A 21,884-nucleotide genomic window follows, 5' to 3' on the forward strand; every position below is an offset into this window, starting at 1 on the left:
GGTGCGAGGTGGAGGTTGCTATCTGTGCCGCGTGAAACAGGCCTGGAGTTGCTGGGCCTCGGTTGATACAGCAGGTCTGCAGTCCTCAGACTTGGGTGTCTCCTGCATCCTCGCTCCGTCATCCTTTAACATTGGCCTCTGGTGGTCTCCGGGTCACACAGCAGCACGGGGAGAGGCAAAGGAGCGTCTTCTCATCTCTTAGAGTCTCAACACCGTTGTCTAGCGAGCCCCATAGCTCTCTGGGCTCCCCTTAGAGTTCTCATCTAAACCTCTCATCACTTTGCCTACCAGTTCATTTCTGTCTCCCAGTGGCCACAGCTCTGGGAACACAGAACATCACCTATCGGGCCCAGCAGGCGCCTCCAGTGCCCCGTCTTGAACAGAGTCCCTGCGAGCAGGCTTGAATTGTGACTGAATGCACGAATGGGTGCGTGCATGAAGCCATTTCCCACAGCGCCCCTTCATCTTCTCCAAACACAGAAATGCTGACCCGGGAACTGGAGTGAACTGGTCCGAGATTTCCCGGAGGCCTTCCTGCAGGAAATGCCAAATGGAGTCTCGACAGGTGGGCAGAGCATTCTAGGCAGAGGATCAGCAGAACTGAAGGCCACGTCCCATCCCCCCTCCCTCCCTCCCAGCTCCGGGAGGTGCTGCCACCCCCAAGGGGGTGCTTCGGGCATGTGGTAGGGCCTCCACAATCATCCCAATGACGGGGGGTGAGGGGGGTCACTCCTGGCGGGCAGAGCAGGGGCCGTGGCTGTGGAGGCGAGGCAGTGCAGTCTTAATGAAGAGTCACCCACAGAGAACAGCTTCCAGCGCCCCCCACACCGTCAGTGGGACACCTCCTAGAACTGTCCCCCCGCCCCACGCAAGCGCAGGCTCCCTCACAATCACCATCCCAGCAGACGGCATGTGTTTCCACGGAGGAACCGACACATCGTCCCCAGACCCGCCTGCCCCACCTGCTCTGCCCAGTGCCTGCTGCTCAGGTCAGACAAATATTCTGCGTCACTTCCTGTTTCCTCCCCGTTCTCCCATCGTGTCGGGAAGCCACTGTGTGTTTCTGGAACACATTCTGGTGAAGGGGGAGGAGGGCCCCATCCAGCTGTGCTGAGCTAGGTGTGCAGGCTCTGGGGACAGGTGGTGAGTGACTAGACTCTGCCCACATGCAGATCTGGGGGCACTCTTCCCAGGATGCCTCTTTCTGGCCGTTACACCCCATTAGGGGACCCTCTGCCCACCCTGAGCCAAAGGCAGTGCCCCTCCGATCAGTCTGTCCCATCCATCCCCCGTCTTCGCCATCGTTTCACTCTCCTCCCCATATGGTTGTCTGGCATCTGCTTCCCCCACTAACATATGAGCTCCCAGGCCAGGCACCTCGTCTGCCTTGCTTGGTTTCCTAGGCTGACACATAGTAGGTGCTCATGTTGAAGAAACAAGGGTCTGCCGATGAGGGACCAGGCATAAGACTCAGTTTTCCCTTCTGTGAGACTGTGCTGGGAGAGCCTGCAGGCGAGAGGGAGCTGAGAACTTCACCCTGGGCTGGTGGGGAGACGCGGGACGGAGCGGGTCCTGCCTCAGCCCTGGTCCACCCGGGCTGACCCCATGTGAGCAGCTCTTGTAGCTGGAAGCTGCTCGGGGTGAGCTCCAGGGGTGGCTGGCTGAAGGGGGGGAAGATGGACCCAGGAGCACCCCACCCCCGTGTGAGCACTCCCCACACCCAGACACTCCTTCCACACACCCCTCCCACATGGACACAGACACACACACACACACACACGCCTCCACATACATACATACCTGCGTCCACATGAACAGCCCGCGCAGCTACTCATGGACACACACATCTCCCCACACACCACCAGATGCAAACACCACAGATGGAAACATGCACACCCACACCTCCCATCACACAGCTCCTGGGTCAGACCAGACCCCTAGCGCTTTCTCGGTCTAGAAACAGGCAGGCCTCGGGGGTGGGGGTGTCAGAGAGTGCTGGGGCAGGGGTGGATGACCACGGGAAGAGGTAACTGTCACCCTCCTCCGCCCGGGGTGCCAGCTCTCCAGGGAGAGGGCTCCCCTGGTGCCCAGGCAAGGAGGGCTCCTCCCTTCACTCCCTCCCCTGAGTAAGCATGAGGCTCACTCACCTCCCGCCCAGCTCCCCGCTGGGAGGAAGAGAAAGCAGACAGGGGGTTGGCAGAGCTGGAAATTCCACCCAGAGAGGTTAGGGGACGCCCGTGTGACCCAGCAGGTCCCCACCCAGGGCTCCCGGCTCCCCACGCACCTGGAACAGGTGGAAACTCACTGATGGGCAGGAGGAGAAGGGAGGATGGGATCCAGGTAAAGCCCAGGCCCCTCAGCAACCCATTCCTCCTCCCCACACACTTGCCCAATAATTGCAGTTACAATTCATTCCTCTGGATTCCTTCCTCATCACATCGCCTCCCTGGGAGCTAGGCCCTCTGGGAAGAGAGGATGAACAGGAAGGGAAAAATGTCCCATCCCATTTTCCCCTTAAGCAGCCCAGCTTCAGAGTCTTCCTTATTTCTCTAGAAGAAAGCATAGCCCAGAGAGGGTAAGTAAAGTGCCCAGGGTCACACAGCAAGAAAGAACCAGGGGAGCTGCCAACACCAGGCTCATTCCCTTCCCAGGATGGCCTGCCCCCTGCTCTGGCTTTCATGACTCTGCTTTCTTAATTTATTATTGTCGTGGTTATTACTATTACTAATTGCTAACTCATTGCAAGCTTTCTACATGCCAGGCACAGGGCTCAGTGTTTCATATGGATTCCTTTCATTCATCACTCACTCAACACATCTTTAGTGAGCACCTACTATGTCCCAGGCACTGTGCTAGGTACTGGGGAGAGAGCTGTGAACAAAATCGGGAAGGATCCTCTCCTCATGGAGCTGACGTTTTGAGGGTAATGGATGATGATGAAGTAAACTAGTACATGAACCAGTGAATTCCAGACAGAGGTAACGTGTCAAAACTGAACCTGGTAGTTATGGGCGAGTGTGGGTGGCTCCTCTTGCCCAGGGTCTCTGGCCGCCCTCCATGAGGAGTGGCATGAGAGCTGAGAGTTTGACGATGAAAGTGAACCACGCGATATCTTGGGAAAGAGCACTCCTGGCACAGGGACAGCAAGTGCAAACGCCCGGGGGCAGGACGGAACAAACAGAAAGGAGGCATGTGTGAAGGATCAGCCAGCAAGGTCAACCTGTCTCACTGAATTTTCATAACACCCAGCAGGAAGGACTGTTAGTACCAGATCTCTTTTGCCGAGGAGGAAACTGAGGCCTGCCTGGGCTCTCGCAGCTGGGAGTGACAGCCCATGCTCTGACCACCTGCTTTCTCCTCTATGCCAGGCCTTATGTGGGGGGTGCAAAGGTTATAACAAACAATTAACAACATCCTCCAGGAGCCCTGAGCCCTGCAGAGGACTGATCCTCACAGAAGAGCCCCAGCAAGAGCCCAGCCAGGTCTCATGGCTCCCCCCGCGACCCTGTGTCTGGGTGCGGAGAGACTGGGTTCTAACCTGGCTCCCCCACAGCCCTGCGCTGTGACCTTGTGCTGGCCTCAAGCCCTCTCTTGACTCCTCATTCCTTCCAGCCTGGCCTGAAGGAGACAGCGTGGGACAGGAGTCCTCAGCCCCAGGACAGGATGGGGAACACCCTTCAAAGGAGGGTAGCAGGGGCGGCCCTGCTGCCTGGGTCCCTGCCCAATATGGGGACCTCTCAGCCCAGCAGACCCCAAAGGGATAAGGTGAGGCTGACTCACGCAGCCTGGTGCTGCCCCCTGGTGGCCATATCAGGGATGGTTGGGCGCCCAAGCACATCGTCCATCAGCCTTTCATTCACCCTCAGAGTGTCCCATTCAGACACCGCAGCCAGGATCCCAGCCCTGGGCTAGGAGGACCATCATCCTCAAAATCCCCAAAGAAGGCAGTCTCCAACCCCATCCCAAGATGTGTAACCGCAAGTCTGTACAAGGACCGCGGGTCCTGGGGTGTGATATCCAGGGGATTTGAAGCTAAATGGGGCTGGGCTCTGATGAGCGGATCATGCAGCTCATTCATTCATCTGTTCGTTCATTCACTAGTTCACTCATTCACACATTGAACCTGTGTTAACTGAGCACCTCCTCCATGCCGGTGCTGGGGGAAGCAGTACACCACACCTCAGACACCAATGCATTCCGGGGTGTGGGGTGTGGACGCCGTGGCTATTGGTAAGGAGTTGGAGGGGAGGTCAGGGGTCAGCTGGGACAGGGTCAGCTGGAGCCAGGCATTCCTTTTCCCAGGAAGACGACGCCTTTGTGGGAATCAGGAAAGGGCTTCCTCAAGACACTCTCCCCTCTTCAGCTGAAAAACGGTGTAAGGGTGCACGGGTCTATGGCGCCCGGACACAAGTGGCACTGGCTACGCCGGGCACACCTGCCTGCACGCTGCCCCCTCCCTTCCCAGGTGGCACCGTCACCTTGATCAGACCGCACAGCTTAGCCTGTGCTAGACCTTCACATAAATAGAATCACAGAAGACCTACTCTTTTTAGGTCAGGTTTCTTCTTTTTAAATATATATTTTTTGTATTGATTTCAGAGAGGAAGGGAGATGGAGACACAGAAACATCAATGATGAGAGAGAATCAACAATCAGCTGCCTCCTGCACGCCCCACCCTGGGGATCCAGCCCACAACCCGGGCATGTGCCCTGACGGAGAATTAAACTGTGACCTCCCGGTTCATAGGTCGCACTCAACCACTGAGCCACGCCAGCCGAGCAGGTCAGGTTTCTTTTGCCCAAGATCATTTTTTGAGATATATTCATCTTGCTGAGTACATCAGTAATTCATTGTCTTTATTGCTGCACAGCAATCCTTGGTATAAATACACACAATCTGTTTATTCACTCACCTGTTGACAAATATTTGGGTTGTTTCTAAATTTGGGGTATTACGAATTTTCTCATGTGGGTCTCTTTTTGAACACATGTTTTTATTTCTCTGGCAAAAACCTGGGAGTGGGACTGCTCCCTGTGGTTTTCTTTCTTCCTTCCTTTTTTGTATATTGCCTTTCCTGCGTTTTCTTCTGTGAAGTGTCTGTTGATCTTTTGCCCACTTTTAATATTGCATTTTTTAAATAACTATTTCTGAGTGGAAGGAGATCTTTTATATTCTGGATACCTGTGCTTTTTGTCACACATTTGGACTGCAAATATTTTCTTCCAGCCATGGCTTGCCTTCTGTTTTCTCTGTGGTGTCTTTTAAAGAGCTGGCTCTCAGCTCTGATGAAGTCATTTTTTCAGGTTTTTCTTTTATGGCCTGTGCTCTGTGTCCCCTGTAAGAGATCTTTTTTTTATTAATATGTTTTTATTGATTTCAGAGAGGAAGGGAGAGGAAGGGAGAGACAGAAACATCTATCGGCTGCCTCCTGCACGCCCCACACTGGGGATCGAGCCGCAACCTGGGCATGTGCCCTGACTGGGAATCGAACTGTGACCTTATGGTTCATGGGTCAACGCTCAACCACTGAGCCACACTGGCTGGGCCCCTAGAAGAAATACTGATAAATAATCACATTTGTTTGTTTTGGGTTGCTTTCGGTGTTTCAGTGTTGCTGTGCTCTTTTTTACATACTTTCTTTGTAATTAGAAAATATATGATATAGTTCCAAAGTCAGCTCAATAAAGCAAAGTATATTTAGAGAGGGCCTGCTTTCTCTCCTGTCTCCCTCAACATCAACCACTTTAGTTTTCTTATTAATCCTTCCTTTTTTTCTTCTTGGAAATTATAGACCTCCCTCCCTGTTTCCTTACAGACAGTAGCACTATATCTATCTATCTACCTACCTACCTACGTGTGTGTGTGTGTATACATATATGTGTGTGTGTATGTATATATATATATATATATATATATATATATATATGTATGTGTGTATATATATATGTATATATATATATATATATATATATATATATATATATATATATAGAGAGAGAGAGAGAGAGAGAGAGAGAGAGAGAGAGAGAGAGAGATACTCATATATCTTGTTTGTTGTTCTTAGCACTCTATCCTGGAGAGACTACGTCATAGTAATATATGGAGATTTTCCTCTTTTTCTTTTTTCCTCCTTCCTCTCCCTCCCTCCTCCCTCCAATCTCTCTCTCTCCTTTCTTCACTCCCCTCTCGCCCTGTATTTTCCGTAGCTGAAGAGTTGCTGTACATAGAGACATTTTTAGTTTTTGTCTAGTTTTTGCTGCTGCCTTGAAGAGCCTTGTGTTTGCGTCATTTGACATTTTTGCTGGTCTACCTTGGGATGGATTTCCAGAAAGTACTACTAGGTCAACCGGTCCCACACCTGCAACTCTGCTAGAGACTCGCCCTAGCTCTTGGTTGCTGCCAGCTTGATGGCCCTGCAGGCTACCCCGGATGTTCCCCAGAACAGCGCGGCGCCCTGAGCAGCCACAGAGGACACTGTCCAGGCGCGTGCCTGCGTGCACACATCCTGCCTGCGCTCTCCCTGGCCGAGCCCAGAGCCCACGGTGGGAGCATCTATTCTGGGCTACTCAGGCCACTAATCACTTCACAGCGGCCATGCTGCCTTCGGGTGCTGCACCTGGCGGAACCCTACAAGGTAGCTGTTATTATCCCCATTTATAGAGGAGTCAGCCAGGGGATGGAGGCTGGAGAAAGTGAGGATCTTGCACAAGCTCACAGCTGAACAAGCAGGAGAGGCATTTGAGGAGGTGATACCCACACACACATTATACACCTGTAGCACAGGTGTACATATGTGTACATGTATATACATGTGCAAATATACATAGACAGACCCAGGTGTATACATATTGACTGTATGCGTATACCTACATACACATGTGTGCATGTATGTACACCTACTTCCAAATAGGACATGAGCATCCTCACAGCTAGATCTCTGCCGAGAGCAGGATCAGTCCCTCAAGGCAGAGTCACCAGCTCCGAGCAGATTCACATCTGGGAGGCCCGGGATGGGTGCTCCCACTCCGCCCCGTGACCAGGGCGCCGGCGCCCACTCTGCCCACAGGGGGGCGGCGGACACAGCCAAGGGCCACCTTCAGAGGGCCCCCAGCGGGGCGCCTGGCAGGCTGCCCTCCCGCAGGCCGGGTGAAGCTCCCCTCAGCCATTGTGAGGACACACAGCACAATGGCCGTTCCACCTGAGCCAGGCCCAGCAGAGGCTCCGAGGCCTGCACTCCTGTGCGCGGGCCGCCAGCCGCCATGCGGGCTCCTGGGGACAAGCGCTCGGCCGCTCAGAACTCGGAACCCGATCCTGCTCGGATACCATTGCTGGAACAAAGGGCCTCCAGGGTCCCAAGATGGAACCCTCCCATGGGTGAGAGTGCCCTGCAGGTGTCGGCTGGGAGAGGCCAGGGACGGGCGGAGGGCGGGGCTCGGGGAGCAGAGAGATTGTGTGTCCCCTTGCTGAGCGGGTCGCTCACTCCAGTCCTCACCCCACCCCCACCCCAAGTCCTGCTGTCCCCCACCTGGGTCTGTGTGACTCGGGGGGACAAAGTGGGCCTTCACATCCTGTGCCCTCTCCTAAAGTGCCACAAAGAAGTCGCAGAAAAATGCTAAGGACTCCCCCAAGTCAGGTATGACCTGCCCTCCTCTCCCAGCCTGCCCTGTGTGCCCAGACACCAAGACAGATGGGGTGGGGTGGGTTAGGGTTAGGGTTAAGGCCATGCTGATGTGAGTGTGGGTAAGTCTCAGAATCCCTTTGAATCTCATAGGAGAACTGGTTGAGAGGATGAAGAGATGAGGTAGGCCGGGGAGGTGCTAACTCAGGGGAGACTGGGAGTTTCTAGTTGGCAGCCCTGGGGCAGGTACTGAATTTCTGACCTTCAGTTTTGTCATCTGTAAAATGGGTACAAAAATGAGGTGAGGTGGGACTGCTGGGGGCACCGGATGGGAGTCTAGACTGTGTGGCAGGACGTGCGGGGGAGTTGCTTCCATGCTCCTACTCAGGGTAAAGGAAAGGCATTGGAGGGGAAACGCAGGACCCCCCCTCCCCCAAATCATGAAGCTCCTTTCCTGGGAGGGTCAGGTTCCCGTGCAAAGCGTTCATGTGGTTCCCAGTGAAACACAAGGGGATCCCCATCCATCACCCACATTGTCATTAAAACTATGGGGCTCCCATTGCACCCCCTCTCAGACACTCTGGGCATCCAGGGTCCCAGAATTTCTTGTCCAAACAGCCCTCCACCTGCGTGCTGGTCCCCAGGGCTGGCCAAGAGCTGACTGCTGGGGTGCCGAGGGACAGAGCTGGGTGTCCGCACTTCGAGAAGCCCCTTTCGGGGCAGGAGGGACCCAAGGTGGGAAGAATGGGGGCAGACCCCAAAAGCCCCTCCCGGAAGGCGCAGGTGCGATGTCGCCACTTCTGGAGCCGTCTGACCAGAGGCCAGGGCGCGGCCTGGAGCAGCATGTGCTCTGGAGGCAGGCATCTTAAGTTCCGTCCTTGACTCTGATACTTATTTCCCGGGACCTCAGGCATAACCTCTCTGAGCCTAGTCTCCACATCTGCAAAATTGGAATAACACCCAGCCACCTCCCTGGTGTTTTGGCAAGAGTAAGTGGAGTGAGGGATGGAAAGTGTTTAGTGCAGAGTTTGACACATAATAAATGCTTCAGATTTTTTTTAAAAAAAAGGGCGCCTTAGCCGTTTTGCTCAGTGGTTAGAGCACTGACTCACTAACTGAAAGGTCGCGGGTTTGATTCTGGTCAAGGGCACATACCTTGGTTGCAGGCTCAATGCCCGGCCCCCGTCGGGGTGCATGTAGAAGGCAGCCAATCGATGTGTCTCTTTCACACCCATGTTTCTGTCTCTCCCCCTCCCTTCTACTCTCTCTAAAAATCAATGGGAAAATATCCTCAGGTGAGGACTAAAAAGAAAGGAAGTATAGGGCCCTGTGCAATTCCCCATCCTCAACTCCCTGGCACCGCCTCCAGAAGGTCTTACATCCTAGGACAACGAGGGTACATTGGAGTCAGAAATGCCTGCGTTCCCCTTTCAGCTCCTCCATCTATTAGTTACACAACCAACGTGATTCATTCCTCTAGCCTCAGCTTTCTGTCCTGTAAAATGGGCATCTCCCTCAGGCTGACCAAGTTTTTAGCTCAGTGCCTGGCACATAGTGGGCCTTCATATCCAAGTGTGTTTTCCTTCCTCTCTTCCAAAGAGCCATCCCCGCTGCCATCTTCTCATTCTCCTCGTCCTCCTCCTTACGCACCACCTTCTCCTGGACCACCTCCTCCACCTCCAGTAACTCATGCTCCTCCTCAACCGTACTACCAAGGCCCCCGGGTTATTCACACAGGTGAGTGCTCCTGCCTCCTCCTCTCCTTGCCCTGGCCATTCCCCAAGACTCTGCCCCACAGCGCCTCCCCCGGGAAGCCCTCCTTCCCTGCCCCCTCAGCCGCCAGTGGCCACTTTGCCCAAAGCCATGAGCGGTTCCCTCCAATGTGGAATCACCAGTGCGGGGAGAGGGGAGGGCTGGCACGCAGTAGGTGCTCAGGAAATGTGTGTGGAGTAGAATCCTGTTATCTACTCTGCCAAGGCACTACCCCAACCACAGACGAGGGGGATGCAGACCCCCAGGGTGGGGCCTGGGCTTTGGGATTGTTAAACACACTTGCCGGGAATTCGGGAACACCGGGAAGGCTGAGAGCTGCTGGATTCGGCTGTGAATTCCCGGTGGCCAGAACGAAGGCGGCATCCTCGCTGTTGTCAAGACCACGGAGCCCGTGGGTCACCCCTTCCAGCCAGTTCTTTCCTGAGTTCTCTGCCAAACGGGGTGGCTACCTCAGGCTCCAGGTGCCCAAACCCAGCACCCCGCCCCCTGGGCCCCAGAAAAACCCAAGTCCTCATGGCTCTGAACAGTCCACCAGACCAGGCCCTGCGCCTGGGGTCAGACACCAGAGCCCCTGGGACCAGGCTCCTGACCAGAGACGCAGCCCGCACCGCCCGCCCGGGCTGTAGCCAGGCTGCAGGTCTACAAGAGCTGCGCACATGTTTTGGTCCCCGCGTACAAATGCAAGAGGAAGAGGCAAGAAGAAGGCTTTTGCGTTTTCTGTTGTGCTGGGTGGGGGGGGGAGGGGGTCTGTCTGTCTGTTTGCAATGCAACTGCTTTCCCGAGGGTGTTGGTGGCAGCTTTCTGCCTGCGGGTTAGCAGCAGCTGTGGCCGAGTCAAACAAAAGCCCCTGAGGGGCTGCATGGGCGGGGTGTCCTGGGAACACACTGGATTGACGTTGAGTTTAAGCTCAGAAAGGCTCCCAGCTCCTGGGTCCCTGGTCAGAGCGGCAGGGGGTCTGGACTGAGGAGGCCTGAGCCCTGAGGCTGGTGGTTGGAGGGAAAGGGCCTGCTGGGGGCTTGGGCCCATGTGCACGGTCTGGGTGCTCGGGGAGCACGAGAATCTGCAGAGGGCACAGGACACGCGAGGGTGCGCCCAGTGGTGGACGCTGAGGAGAGGGGTGTGAGGTCTGACCCTCCCCCTCCCGCCCCCCAAGCTGTGTTCAACGGTGTGCCTATGGTGGCGTCGCCCATGCCCATAAACTACCTGTGTCCGTACTGCGGGAACTACGTCGTCACGGTGACCACCCCGATCCCGGGGGTCCTCACCTGGGTGCTGTGTACGGGCCTCTTCGTGTTTGGGTGAGTGGGCACCCTGACCATCGGCGGGGAGGGCTGGCCGGGCAGAGGCGGAGGGCGGGGGGCGGGGCAGGCGTGGCAGGGCACACCCAGCCTGGCCCCTGGCCCACGGCCCACTGCTCCCGAGGCTGCAGGTGTGTCCTGGGCTGCTGTCTCCTCCCCTTCTGCGTGGACAGTTTAATGGACGTGAGTCACACGTGTCCCGTGTGCCGGCGGGAACTCTTCCGCTTCCGTCGCCTGTGAACTTCCACGAAATAAATGTCTAATAAGTGACCTTTACCTGCCCGTGTCTGTGCTACTGGGGTTCCCTCACCCGCCTGCCCAGGGCTGTGAAGGACCGAGGCAGTGCCCACCCGCCCTTCCCCTGCCCTCCCGTCTCCACAGAAGGTCACGTGGGCGCTCGGACCGGCGCCTGCACAGAGCAGGGCCTCCGTTAGCTTCGGGCGAATGAAGGATGCCTAGCCCTCCCTTCGCAGGGTCCATCCCCTCCTGACCTCTTAAAAACCACAATCCATTCATTGATCCGTTAAGCTCTTAAGTCCTCCAGTCCACATCTCCAGCCAATAGGTCTCAAGATGACTCTTCCCACCTCCTCATGTGGCCCTGGGCGCTGGGGAGGGCAGGACCACCTCCCGGCACTGACCCCATCCCCTCAGCAGCACCCTGTGCTGCCCTTGTTGCCCCACAATGATTTCTTCCCCTCCTTGATACCCCACCCTGTTCTTCCTGGAGGGAGGTACCAGCCCCTCCCTGCCGGGCCTCCCTGCCGGGCCTCCCTGCCCCAAGTCTTGCCCACTCCCTCCGGGCCTCGCCAGCAACCAGCGACTGGAACATAGCAAGTTCAATTACCAGGTGAGAATTAGTAACTTCAGCTCTGATTATGCCAGACGCCTGCCTAGAACTTTCCAGGCTCGGGACTGAGTTGACATTTTAACATGGGGTCACCTGAGGCCGTTGTGAGTGGGCCCCTGCCTCTCCCCTCCTGTGCTGCTGCCCACCCACCACGCGTCCAGACGCCGCCCTGTGCTGCCCCCGGAGCGCCCCGCCCGGCCCCCCTCACCCATTCCTGCCGTCGGGCCTGCGGGCCATCACTTATTCTCGGGCCTCTGCCACTTCCCCAGGGGCGCAGGGAAGGAAATCCTCCCCAATCTGTCCCCGCCCCCCAAGCAGAGGTTTAATTCTTGCAGTTCCTTCCTGGCCACAGCACAGTAGCCATCCTGCAGGCCACGGTGACTGCGGGAACTGGAGAAAGCTTAGCCGTTAAAAGGCCCTCGCTGGCTTAGGACGGATGCTTGTGGGTAAATGAGTCTGCTGGGGATGAGGTCAGGGGTGGGCATGTGCTGACCTCATCCCCAGCAGACTCATTTACCCACAAGTGGAGGGCCATTTCACTTGGCAAAACACAAAAATGTATGATCCCACCCTTCTTTTCCATTAAAATGAATTTGAGAGAGAAGGAAGTGAAGGAATTAGGGGGCAGAAGGGCCTGTGAAGTCCATTTCATTCACTGAAGTGTGGCAGGGGGTCGGCTGCAATGCTCCCCCATCCTGGGCACATGATGCCAGGGCCGGAGGTGGCTGGTCCAGATCCAAGAACTGGACCAGCAGCTGGAAACTCGGCCTGTCCACCCAAGATGAATGCAGTGCAGCAGCGAGAAACGGTACGGCGGCAGCAAGATGCACGTGTGCGGTGTGCGTGTGTGCTGTGTGCGCCTGCGCAGAGCTGAGGCATGGAGGCACTGAAGCATGGCGATGGCCTCTTATTAAGCCGCCGTCCACAGGCAGACGTTCCTGGAGCCAACCAGTCAGGTGAGAGCGGCTCTGGCCACACCTGCTGTGGCAGCGCCGACAAGTACAGGGTCACACCAGCCAGGGGGTGGGTCACACCAGCCAGGGGAAGGGTGAGATTTCTCCAGACCGGAATGTCAGCCCTGCGAAGATGCCCCAGCAGCTGCCCCACGGCCATCTCCCGCACCCCCAGATGCCCTGGGCAGCCAGGGGAGCACCGACTTCCCAGGAGGCACTAGCTGTGGGACTGAGAGTCCCCATTTCCACATCCAAACAGAGACCCATTTTATCTTTTTAAATATATTTTTATTGATTTCAGAGCGGAAGGAAAAGACAGAAACATGATGAGGATCATTGATCAGCTGCCTCCTGCACGCTCCTCACTGAGGATGGAGCCCGCAACCCAGGCACGTGCCCTGACTGGGAACCAAATCATGACCTCCTGGTTCATAGGTCAATGTTAACCTCTGAGCCACACCAGCTGGGCCCAAGACCCATTTCAGTGAGATTTCAGGATTACAGAAGGTGAAGCATCTGACAAACTAGACCCCAGTTCCTGGGAACCAACCCCTCATTTACAATAAACCCGAACAGAGTGGCACCAAATGGACCCAGGGCGACAGAAAGGCCTCGGGTCTACACGCGGGGCCCACCAACGGGTCCCATGTTCCAAGGCGAGACCATGCTGTCGCAAACAGGGTGAGCGTGTCATCACGAGGGAAGGGCGGGTCACAGAGGCAGAACGGGCCCATCGGCCACCACCATCCGGAGGAGGAAGTCTTGAGCTGGGACTTGGCCAATCCCCGGCTCAGAGGAAGCCCATGCCCCTGCCGAGGGGCCAGGCTTTGCGGGTTGGTCACAGGGCAGGCCTGGCTCTGCCTCCAGCTGGAGCGAGTCATCCGAGGAGCTTGACTGCAGGCCGGTGTCTCGTCCCACGCTGGCCAGGAGACTGGCTGGTTTTGACTTGGATGCCCAGACAGCTGCACAGTTAGTCCCGACAGCGACGTCCGTAGCAGACGCAGGGCCACGGTGGCACAGGAGCACACTGCCCGCTGTTGGGCTGGTGTCCCAGCCCTCTTTCACTCACCTGGCTCAGACACCACGCACCTTCAACAAGGCCCGGCCCGGCCCCGGGCAGCACCCTTGCGAGAGCCATGGACCAATCCCCAGGCTGTGTGATTAGACGGCCCAATGTTAAGAAAATATTGTCAACTTTTAACATTGGGAAAGTCGCACTGAAAATCCAGACTCCTCAGCTTCTTTGAAAACTCAGGTGCGCAGGATGCACATTCAGCAAGCGTCAGACTCAAGCACGTCTGTCCCCTCGGCCCAGCCCTCCCCCTCCCTGCATCCCAGGGCGATCTTACTCGCTGCCTTGGACACCTGGGCCCAGAGCATCATTTCCACTTCTTAGTGGCCTCGTGTCTGAGCCTGGTCCCAGGGCGGCCTCGGTTCTCCTGTCCCAGGACCTCACTGTAGAACTAGCCGGGGCGCACGGGGCACAGCCTGTCTCCCCGTGCCCAGCTTTCCCTAAAGGCTGACTTGGTTTTTCCATGCAGGTCTGTCTCTGCACCAGCTGGGAGCTGCCAGCAGTGCGGCCTGGACAGCGTGTCCGGCAGGACCCAGCGCTCAGAGGGAGACCGTGCCCTGCCCTGGACTCCTGCAGCTCCCACTGGGGCACCTGGGGGCGGGGTGGCACATGGCAGTGAGGTGGTTTCGAGGCCAGCTCGGTACTTATAGCCACCGAGAGCCCAGCTAGGTGGTCAGCCTCCACGCCCATGTCCTGTCACTCTGGGCTGCCCACATGCCTTGCTGGGAACCAAGACGGGGCGTGCTCAGTGGCAAGTTGAGGACTGCTGACTTGTGGCCAGGGTCAAGACAGGACATGTCCCCACCTTCCTTATCACGGGAGCTCAGAGGAGGGTGTGAGGCTGTCACAGCCGGGGATACCTCCTGCCGTTTCCAGGGGCCATCACCTCGAGCCACACCCCGCTGTGTGGACAGAGGCGAGGAAGCAGGACGGGGGGCGGGGGGCCGTGGTTGTACAGACTGTCACGCCCCTCCCGCACCCGCATGCCTGCGAGGAGTGGACATAGCTGACCCTGAACCTGCCACCCTACCCCAATGCCGACTTCGCAGAAAGGAGTCCGGAAGGGCTGTGGGTGCCCACTCCGCACTGGTGGGCAAGGGGAAAAGCCAGCACAAGTTGCCACCCCCACACCCCGTGGCTGGGATCGGGAAATGGGGGACTCGGTCCCTACCTGTCCCATGCAGTTCCTGGTCACCCCGAAGGTCAGGAACACCAGAGCCCCAGTGCTCCGTCTCCCACGTTAACCCCAGCTCATCAGTGCAGCACACAAGGGGGAGCATCTGGTTAGTGGCCTTACCCAGCATGGGAGGCATTAGCCACATGGCAACTTGCAGTTTACACCCTCGGCCATTCTGGCCACACGTGGCTTGTGGCTGCTGCACAGGGCAGGACACATGAAAAGTCGCTGTGGCAGATGACGCTGGAGAGCCAGGTCGCAACACAACTGCCGATGGCCAGACACGCTGCTCAGTGACCCCCCAGGCGTGCGGAACGTGGCTCTAACGTGACCGCACCGTGAATGTGTTCAGCGAGGGGCAAGGCGGCCTCCATTCCAATGCACTTCCACCCAGGGGCCATCCTACTACCCAGCGCTGCGGCCAACCAGGAATCCCCACAGGAGCTCCTTTCCCGCTCAGTCCCGGGGCCGGCAAACTTGGACTGTCACCTGTTTGTTATAAATGAAGTGCACCCAGGCTTGGCCTCACCTCACCGCAGGGTGGTCTGTGGCTGTGTTCAGGCTCCAGCGCAGAGCTGTGTCCCACGACCAGCAGCCCGCAGAGCCCAAAGCGTATCGCGCGCTCAACTGCACAGCGGCTCCCAACCAGAACCCCCACCCTCATAGCACCCCAACCGCCACCCGGGCCGCAAAGCGAGGCGCGCCCCGGGAAGGCCTTGCTCAGGAGCGATGGTTCTGGACCGAGCCTGTTCTCACTGCAGCCACACAGCCCTGGCCCGGGTCACCTCCGCAGCTGTTTCTCCTTGGCGCCGCGTTATGCACCAAAGCCCCGCCTCCCAGCACGGCAGACTCGGGTTTTAAAGCGTATTTATTAGTTAGGTACGGCTACTTGCAGACACGACTGGAGACACATGCCTCACTTCCAATGCATCCAACTTGAAGCTCTTAGAGGAAGCCAGCAATCATTTCGAAGGTGGCTCCCACGCTGGACGGGCAGAGACACTGGGAGGCGCTCTGCGAACTGCTGTTAAACGGATGGCGATGGCAAGCCCTGTCCTCACCTCGTGTGCTTTTAATTTTAAAGTGAGCTTCTTCCAGCACACTGCTCCTGTGTGCACTCGGTGGGCGCCTTCCCCTCACACTGTGGGTGCCAGGGACCCAGCGTTCTAGGACTTGGTTCACCATCATGAGACAGCGAGCGACATCTTAGAGGGAGAGGACAGAGGATGGGACGTCCTCGGGGGTCAGAGTCAGCTATCTGAAACGCAGTGTGTCTCCATCCCTATCCCTGAAACTCAGTTTTATGAGCTCAGAAGACTCTTGATGCCGTAAACTGGGAGTAGAGGGCAAAGGAAATGCCCCAATTGCAAAGTGTTTCTTGTAAAAAGATTCATTTACTAACTTCGGGGAGAATCCTGTGACCTAAGACTGTATCACCTACCCTTAGCCAGAACCCAAAACAAAAAAATCAACATGTTCTTTGGACAAAGGAGGGGCGGTGCGGTCCACACCCCGGCCCAGGGCGGCGCCGGGTGTGAAAGCACACGTCCCAGTGGGATGTGGAGAGGGACCACGGGGCACAGACCACCTGGGGACCAGGAACAGTGCGCTGAGGCGGGCCATGGCCGCTCTGATGCCGGCGGCCTGTTCCACCATTTCAATAATATTTCCAGCCATCTTATTTGTACATGGTGCTCACCTGGAAAACCTTTTATTCCTTAAGCTTAAATGAATCTAGTAAAAGGCAAAAAAAAAAAAAAAAAAAAAGGCAGAACTGTACATCAGCAATACTAAAATCTGGGGGTCGGGCAGTGGGGGTGAGGGGGGCGAGATAGCTCGGTAAAACCTTATTATAAATGAAAAGGTTTTCCAAGCCCCTTTCTGGGGAGGCCAGAAAGCTTCCTCAACTTCCACATCACTCACTGAATTATCATTTTTATAGAAAATTTTATTCAACATACAACATTTTCCAGCAAAAAGGCAATATACAGGAAGAGTTGGTGTACACCGCTGCTACAGAAACAAACAAAAAATACTGGAAAAGAATGAAAAAAAAAAAAAAGTGTGATCTGCTGATTCTATTTTACTGCACTCAAAACTAGACACGCAGCTGGCATTTAGCTCCAAAATAAAAGGTCGGGACTGAAATAAACTACACACAATGAATATCAACATCAGTGAGTCACCTGTAGATTCACCCAACAAAAAAGTCACCTCCTCCCAGCAGTAAATTGTACATGTTCATTCATTAAATATACAATTTCATTTTTCCTGTTTTTTTTTTCCTTTTAACTTTTATACAAAGTCAACAGCTTACTACCACTAGTGAGCATGCCCTCTTTGCTAAAAGGCTCTCTGTTCATCTGTTGTTTTAAGGAAATTCTATATAATTTTTCACCTGCTTGTATGAACGCGAGATCACTGTCTGCCAACAGGCAGCGTAATACACCTTAATTGTAATTAACAGTGCTTTCCATTTAATAAAAGACCCCAGGATGGCTGTCAGACTGTGCTCCGTGCCCCACCCTGCAATGGGCTGCAGAACTGTAGTGGCTGCCGGAAGTAAGACAGTTTATTAAAAGACCCAGGCGGCTGGGAGAGGACTGAGGAAGGGGCGACAGGACACGCAGTGAAGGAAAGAGTGCTATTTATTAGCTTGTGAGTTTCTCTGTTTTGCCTTTACAGATGCACAAAAGGCCATTGACATATAACTGAAGGAATACGTCAGACGAGCCTAAACATACGACTTACTGGCTGCAGGTGGAGGCCGGGACCCCAGCAGGCAGCCAGGCAGCTTCTGCCAACTAGACAGACTCTAGACCTCTTGCCAGCGCCACGCATCCCACTAACCTCTTTTCCCCATATGCTGACAGTTGCCTTGCATGTGGTTACCATAAAATAATTCTCATTGGCATCCAAGCTTTATAAAAACACCTTCATTTTGCTCAAAAAGGGCAGTCAATAGATACAGAGAAGCCAAACCGAACAGCCTCAACAAAATAAAATGAACACCAGCAGCAAATCCTCCTCGGAAGACTCGCTAGAGTGCACGTGTGCCAGAGTCCTCGCTGTTAAAGGGGCACACCCACACGCGGTCCTCGCCTGGCACGCACGGGTGAGGAAGTCAGTTATGGATTTTAATGGCCTTTTCAAGGTAAGTGTAGCGACTTCTCTTTGGGGCTTTGTTGAAGTGGTCGAGCCCTAGCCACGGCCGCGGGTGAGACATGTTACCTGGTGGGGAAAGAGGGGCGATGAGACCACAGAACAAGTACCAGGATCCCTACACCTGTGGTGGCCACACAAGCAGGTATGGGTTCACAGCGACCAGGTGTGGGTTCAGTGAGGCTGGGGCTTGAGCCAAAAAGGCGCCCACACCCTGCCTGCCTGCCTCCGCGGCTTCTACGGGCAGCTCTGCCAGAGCCTGCCGACCACACGGAGCCTTCACACCTCGACCTTGGAGCTTAGTTCTTGTAGCCACCACGTGACGCAAGACACCTTTTAATCCTTAAGAGACTCGATGGGTTCAGGCTACTGTTCCTCCTACCACAAAGGAGGTCAGCAAGCCCAGGCCGCCCCGCTGTGGAAATGGACGGTGGACTCGACCCCGAGCTCTCCGCCTCCAGCTACTTACCGCTGGCTGGTTGGACCTCACCCACACAGAAGGAAAGCAGTGGGAGGGCTCTTACCAGGCTGAGGTTCAAAGTCTTTCAAGTTTACTTCGTACTCATCTTCATTTATGTATTGGTGCCGGCCCATCATCACAATGGCAAATTTAAACTACAAGACAAAAACGAAAACTCCTCCATGAACTGGGGACGCCTCTGCGGAGTCTAGGCCGCTTTCCCAGGAAGCCTCCAGCATGCTGCTCGCTGACTACTCGTCCAGTACGCGCGTACCTTCTCAAACTCCTTCTCCTGGATGTCTAGCAGGCTCTGAATCCGCTTCATGACTTCTCTGAAATGCTCGCCCTGTGGACAGGAGAGGACACTGATCACGTGCCTATGTGCACCGTGACAGTGCTCACGGCCCACGGGGACGCCACCAAAGCCCATGGTCTGTCCACCAAGGCAGGAAGCCAGATTTAGCAATGCTAATCCAAAAGGGGGGGGGGGGGGGCCGCGAGGCCTCAAGTTTTGACATGCAATGCTCAACCTGTTAGCTATAAAAGCTCACCTGGTGTATCCTCAGCAAAAAAGGGATTCCAAATGTCCCGAACACCTCCTTATGGAAATGTGCCACTGTGATCAGCATCTCATTTTCCTTATCTATGTCTACCTGGTCCAAAGGTATTTCCTGGGGACACAGTTAAACACAGGGAGCAGAGTAAAGCACCTGATGCAGACAAAACACTTTTAATTCTGACCTGCTCCTGCAATGAGGTGGTTAGGTCATTATTTTTGCCAAAATGCCATGTTTGGAGCTTGTTAGAATGGTAAGAATTCAGAACCAGAAAATACCCAAGTTTTTTAAGGAAAATGATGGGTTTAAGACACCAAATAATGGTTTTTTCCAGTTACTGTGGGAATTCAGCAACTCTAGAAACCAACAGGGACCCAGATTCAGAATAGATTTGTCTGGTGGCCCATATTTAAAATTAATGTGTAAGTACAAAGACTATATATGATTCTACTTATATGAGGTACCTAGGGTAGTCAAATTCAGAGAGTGGGATGGTGGTTGCCAGGGACTGGCAGAGGGAGATGTAAGTGGGTATGGAGTTTTACTGGGGGAAGATGGGGATTGTGGCAATGGATGGTGGTGATGAGTGCTCAACAGTGTGGATGTACTTAATGCCATTGAAATGTACATTTTAAATGGTACAGAGTACGTTATGTAGCTTTTACCACAGTAAGACAATCGGACAAGCAGCTGACAGCTGCCCCACCCACCAAGGACTCAGAATTCTCCCTGGTGCCAAGAACAGGGCAGTTACCTCTATTCGAAACGTTCTACTCGTTGCAGGAGATAAACATTCTAATAGCTCGTCTTCTTGGTGCACACCAATGATTTTGTAGCTTACAATTTCTAGCAGCCTGTACGAACAGGATGGGGGTGAAAGATATAAATTCATGGAGAAACACACTGACAAACTGTTTTCTTATTATAAAGCTATCAAGATTTGCTTGTCTTCTTTCTTTTTAAAAGATTGGAAATGTCGAAAGCAGGCACCCATGGGAGAGGGCACAACACTGGCCAGGTGGCCCCTCGAGCGTGCGATTCAAGGGGAGTGACCTCAGGCCTCGGTGAGGCCGAGTCCCTGGAGCTTATGAATCTCCCTCCACGCGAGGTGGACTGGAGAAGCTGTGCTCACTGAGCCTTTGGAGGACAAGGGGCTCCAAATATTAATATTAGAGAAAAAACATGCTGGGAGCCAATAGCCACAAGGGCAGTCCTGAGCTGACTGTGAGGCGACGTAAGAAAAGCGCCCAGCCCTGTCCAGTGTGGCTCAGTGGTTGGAGCACTGGCACTCGGATCGAAGGGTGCATGCAGGAGACAACCAATTGATTCGTCTCTCTCAAATTAAAGTTTCCTTCTCTCTCTCCTGAACCCTCCCCTCCACTCTCTCAAAAAATACCAATGGAAAAAAGATCCTTGGGTGAGGATTAAAAGTAAAAAAGAAAAGCACCCAGCTCTCTGAAATAAAAACTGGTCATCACACTGTGGCTTCTGTCCACAGCCTGAACGTTGCCCAATTTCACAAATGCAAGCCCAGCAGCTTTTCCCGTTTCAGTTATCATTCTATTGTCATCACATCCTTCCTCTGCTTGGCTTTCCTACCCGAAGCACACATTTTTACTAGAGGTAGTTAATACCAGGAGACCGGAAGGAGGGGAGGGGGGAAATGGCTTAACTGTGAAATATTGAAAAACCGGCTGAGAGGTGAGTCTGGCAGCCGGCACGGGGCTCTGGCTGTGCTGTGTGCACCAGCACTCTGCAGGGCCGGGCTGCTCCCCACTCGTCCTGCCGCCAAGGGCCCCAGGAAATACTTGCCTAAGTTTCCCTGATGCCTTCTCCCCGAGCTCTACAGCCTTTTTACATTCTTCTAACAGGTCCCGGACACACCCGTGCTTGTCTGGATATAGTGTTATTTCCTAAGAAATGACAAGATGAAGTACATGCTTTAAAGAAAACATAAAGGATCTGCTACAGCAAACCAATTTTGCTTAAAGAAAGAAAACACAGCAACAGATGTCCCCAGCTGTCTCTAGCTCCCCAGGACTCTCTCACTCACATTCCCGCCATGAGGGCCCCTGGTGTGAGACCGCACTCAGACCATCTGCCTAAACCTGGGGCCCACCAAGTACTGAGGGGACTTTAAGAAGTGCCACTTTTGCCCTGAGCCCAGGTTTAGCTCAGTGGATAGAGCATTGGTCCATGGACTAAAGGGTCCCGGGTTCGATTCCCATCAAGGGCACATACGTCAGATACAGGCTCCATCCCCGGCACTGGTCCAGGCACATGCGGGAGGCAACCAATCAATGTGTCTCTCACATCAATATTTCTCTCTCTCTCTCTCTCTCTCTCTCTCTACCCAACCCTTCAATTCTCACTAAAAATCAATGGAAAAATATCCACAGGTGAAGATTAACAATAAACAACAAAAATGCCACTTTCTAGTTATCTGAAAACTATATACTTTTAAAAATATATATTTTTTTTATTGATTTCAGAGAGGAAGGGAGAGAGAGAGAGAAACATCAATGAGAGAGTCATTGATTGGCTGCCTCCTGCACAACCACACTGGGGATCGAGCCCACAACCCGAGAATGTGCCCTTGACCGGAATCGAACCTGGGACCCTTCAGTCTGCAGGCTGATGCTCTATCCACTGAGCCAAACCAGGTAGGGCTGAGAACTATATACTTTTATTAACCAATGTTACCCCAATGAATCCAATAATAAAAGAACAAACAAAAATGCCCCTATGAAGTGAAAAGTTTGCCATTTCCAGAGCAGCTTCTCAGGAAATGACCCCCGGAAAGATCACCTACAAGCTTTCCGGCTTCCAGCACAGCGAGAAAGAAGACGGATTCATCCAGGCCATGACCAGCAGGCGGCTTTACAATCTAAGCCTGACTCATCAACTGCATGTACGCGTGAATGTCTGTGGCATGTAGCTCAACTCTTCCCTCAAAACTGGCCG

General features: G+C 54.4%; 2 protein-coding genes across 4 annotated transcripts in view; one reads left to right on the forward strand and one right to left on the reverse strand.

Moving 5' to 3' along the window:
• Positions 1-7,260: 7,260 nt before the first annotated feature.
• LITAFD (LITAF domain containing) lies at positions 7,261-10,930 on the forward strand (the record flags this gene model as incomplete). The annotated part of the gene is made up of 4 exons (XM_079789499.1): positions 7,261-7,375; positions 9,303-9,356; positions 10,546-10,690; positions 10,822-10,930. 4 exons carry the CDS (start codon positions 7,261-7,263, stop codon positions 10,928-10,930), a joined length of 423 nt encoding a protein of 140 aa, XP_079645625.1.
• A 6,441-nt stretch (positions 10,931-17,371) lies between these two features.
• Positions 17,372-21,884, reverse strand: part of USP7 (ubiquitin specific peptidase 7) — a 70,227-nt gene continuing 65,714 nt past the window's right edge. For all 3 annotated transcript variants that reach the window (XM_079796264.1, XM_079796265.1, XM_079796266.1), the window contains 6 exons: positions 20,733-20,833; positions 19,675-19,774; positions 18,915-19,034; positions 18,638-18,709; positions 18,428-18,518; positions 17,372-17,972 (listed from right to left, as the gene is read on the reverse strand). In XM_079796264.1, coding sequence (XP_079652390.1) covers positions 17,866-17,972; positions 18,428-18,518; positions 18,638-18,709; positions 18,915-19,034; positions 19,675-19,774; positions 20,733-20,833 — 591 coding nt within the window. In that variant the 3' untranslated portion in view covers positions 17,372-17,865. The remainder of the gene's footprint in view (positions 17,973-18,427; positions 18,519-18,637; positions 18,710-18,914; positions 19,035-19,674; positions 19,775-20,732; positions 20,834-21,884) is intronic.

Source organism: Cnephaeus nilssonii, assembly GCF_951640355.1.
Source record: "Cnephaeus nilssonii genome assembly, chromosome: 2".
NCBI lineage: Eukaryota > Metazoa > Chordata > Mammalia > Chiroptera > Vespertilionidae > Cnephaeus > Cnephaeus nilssonii.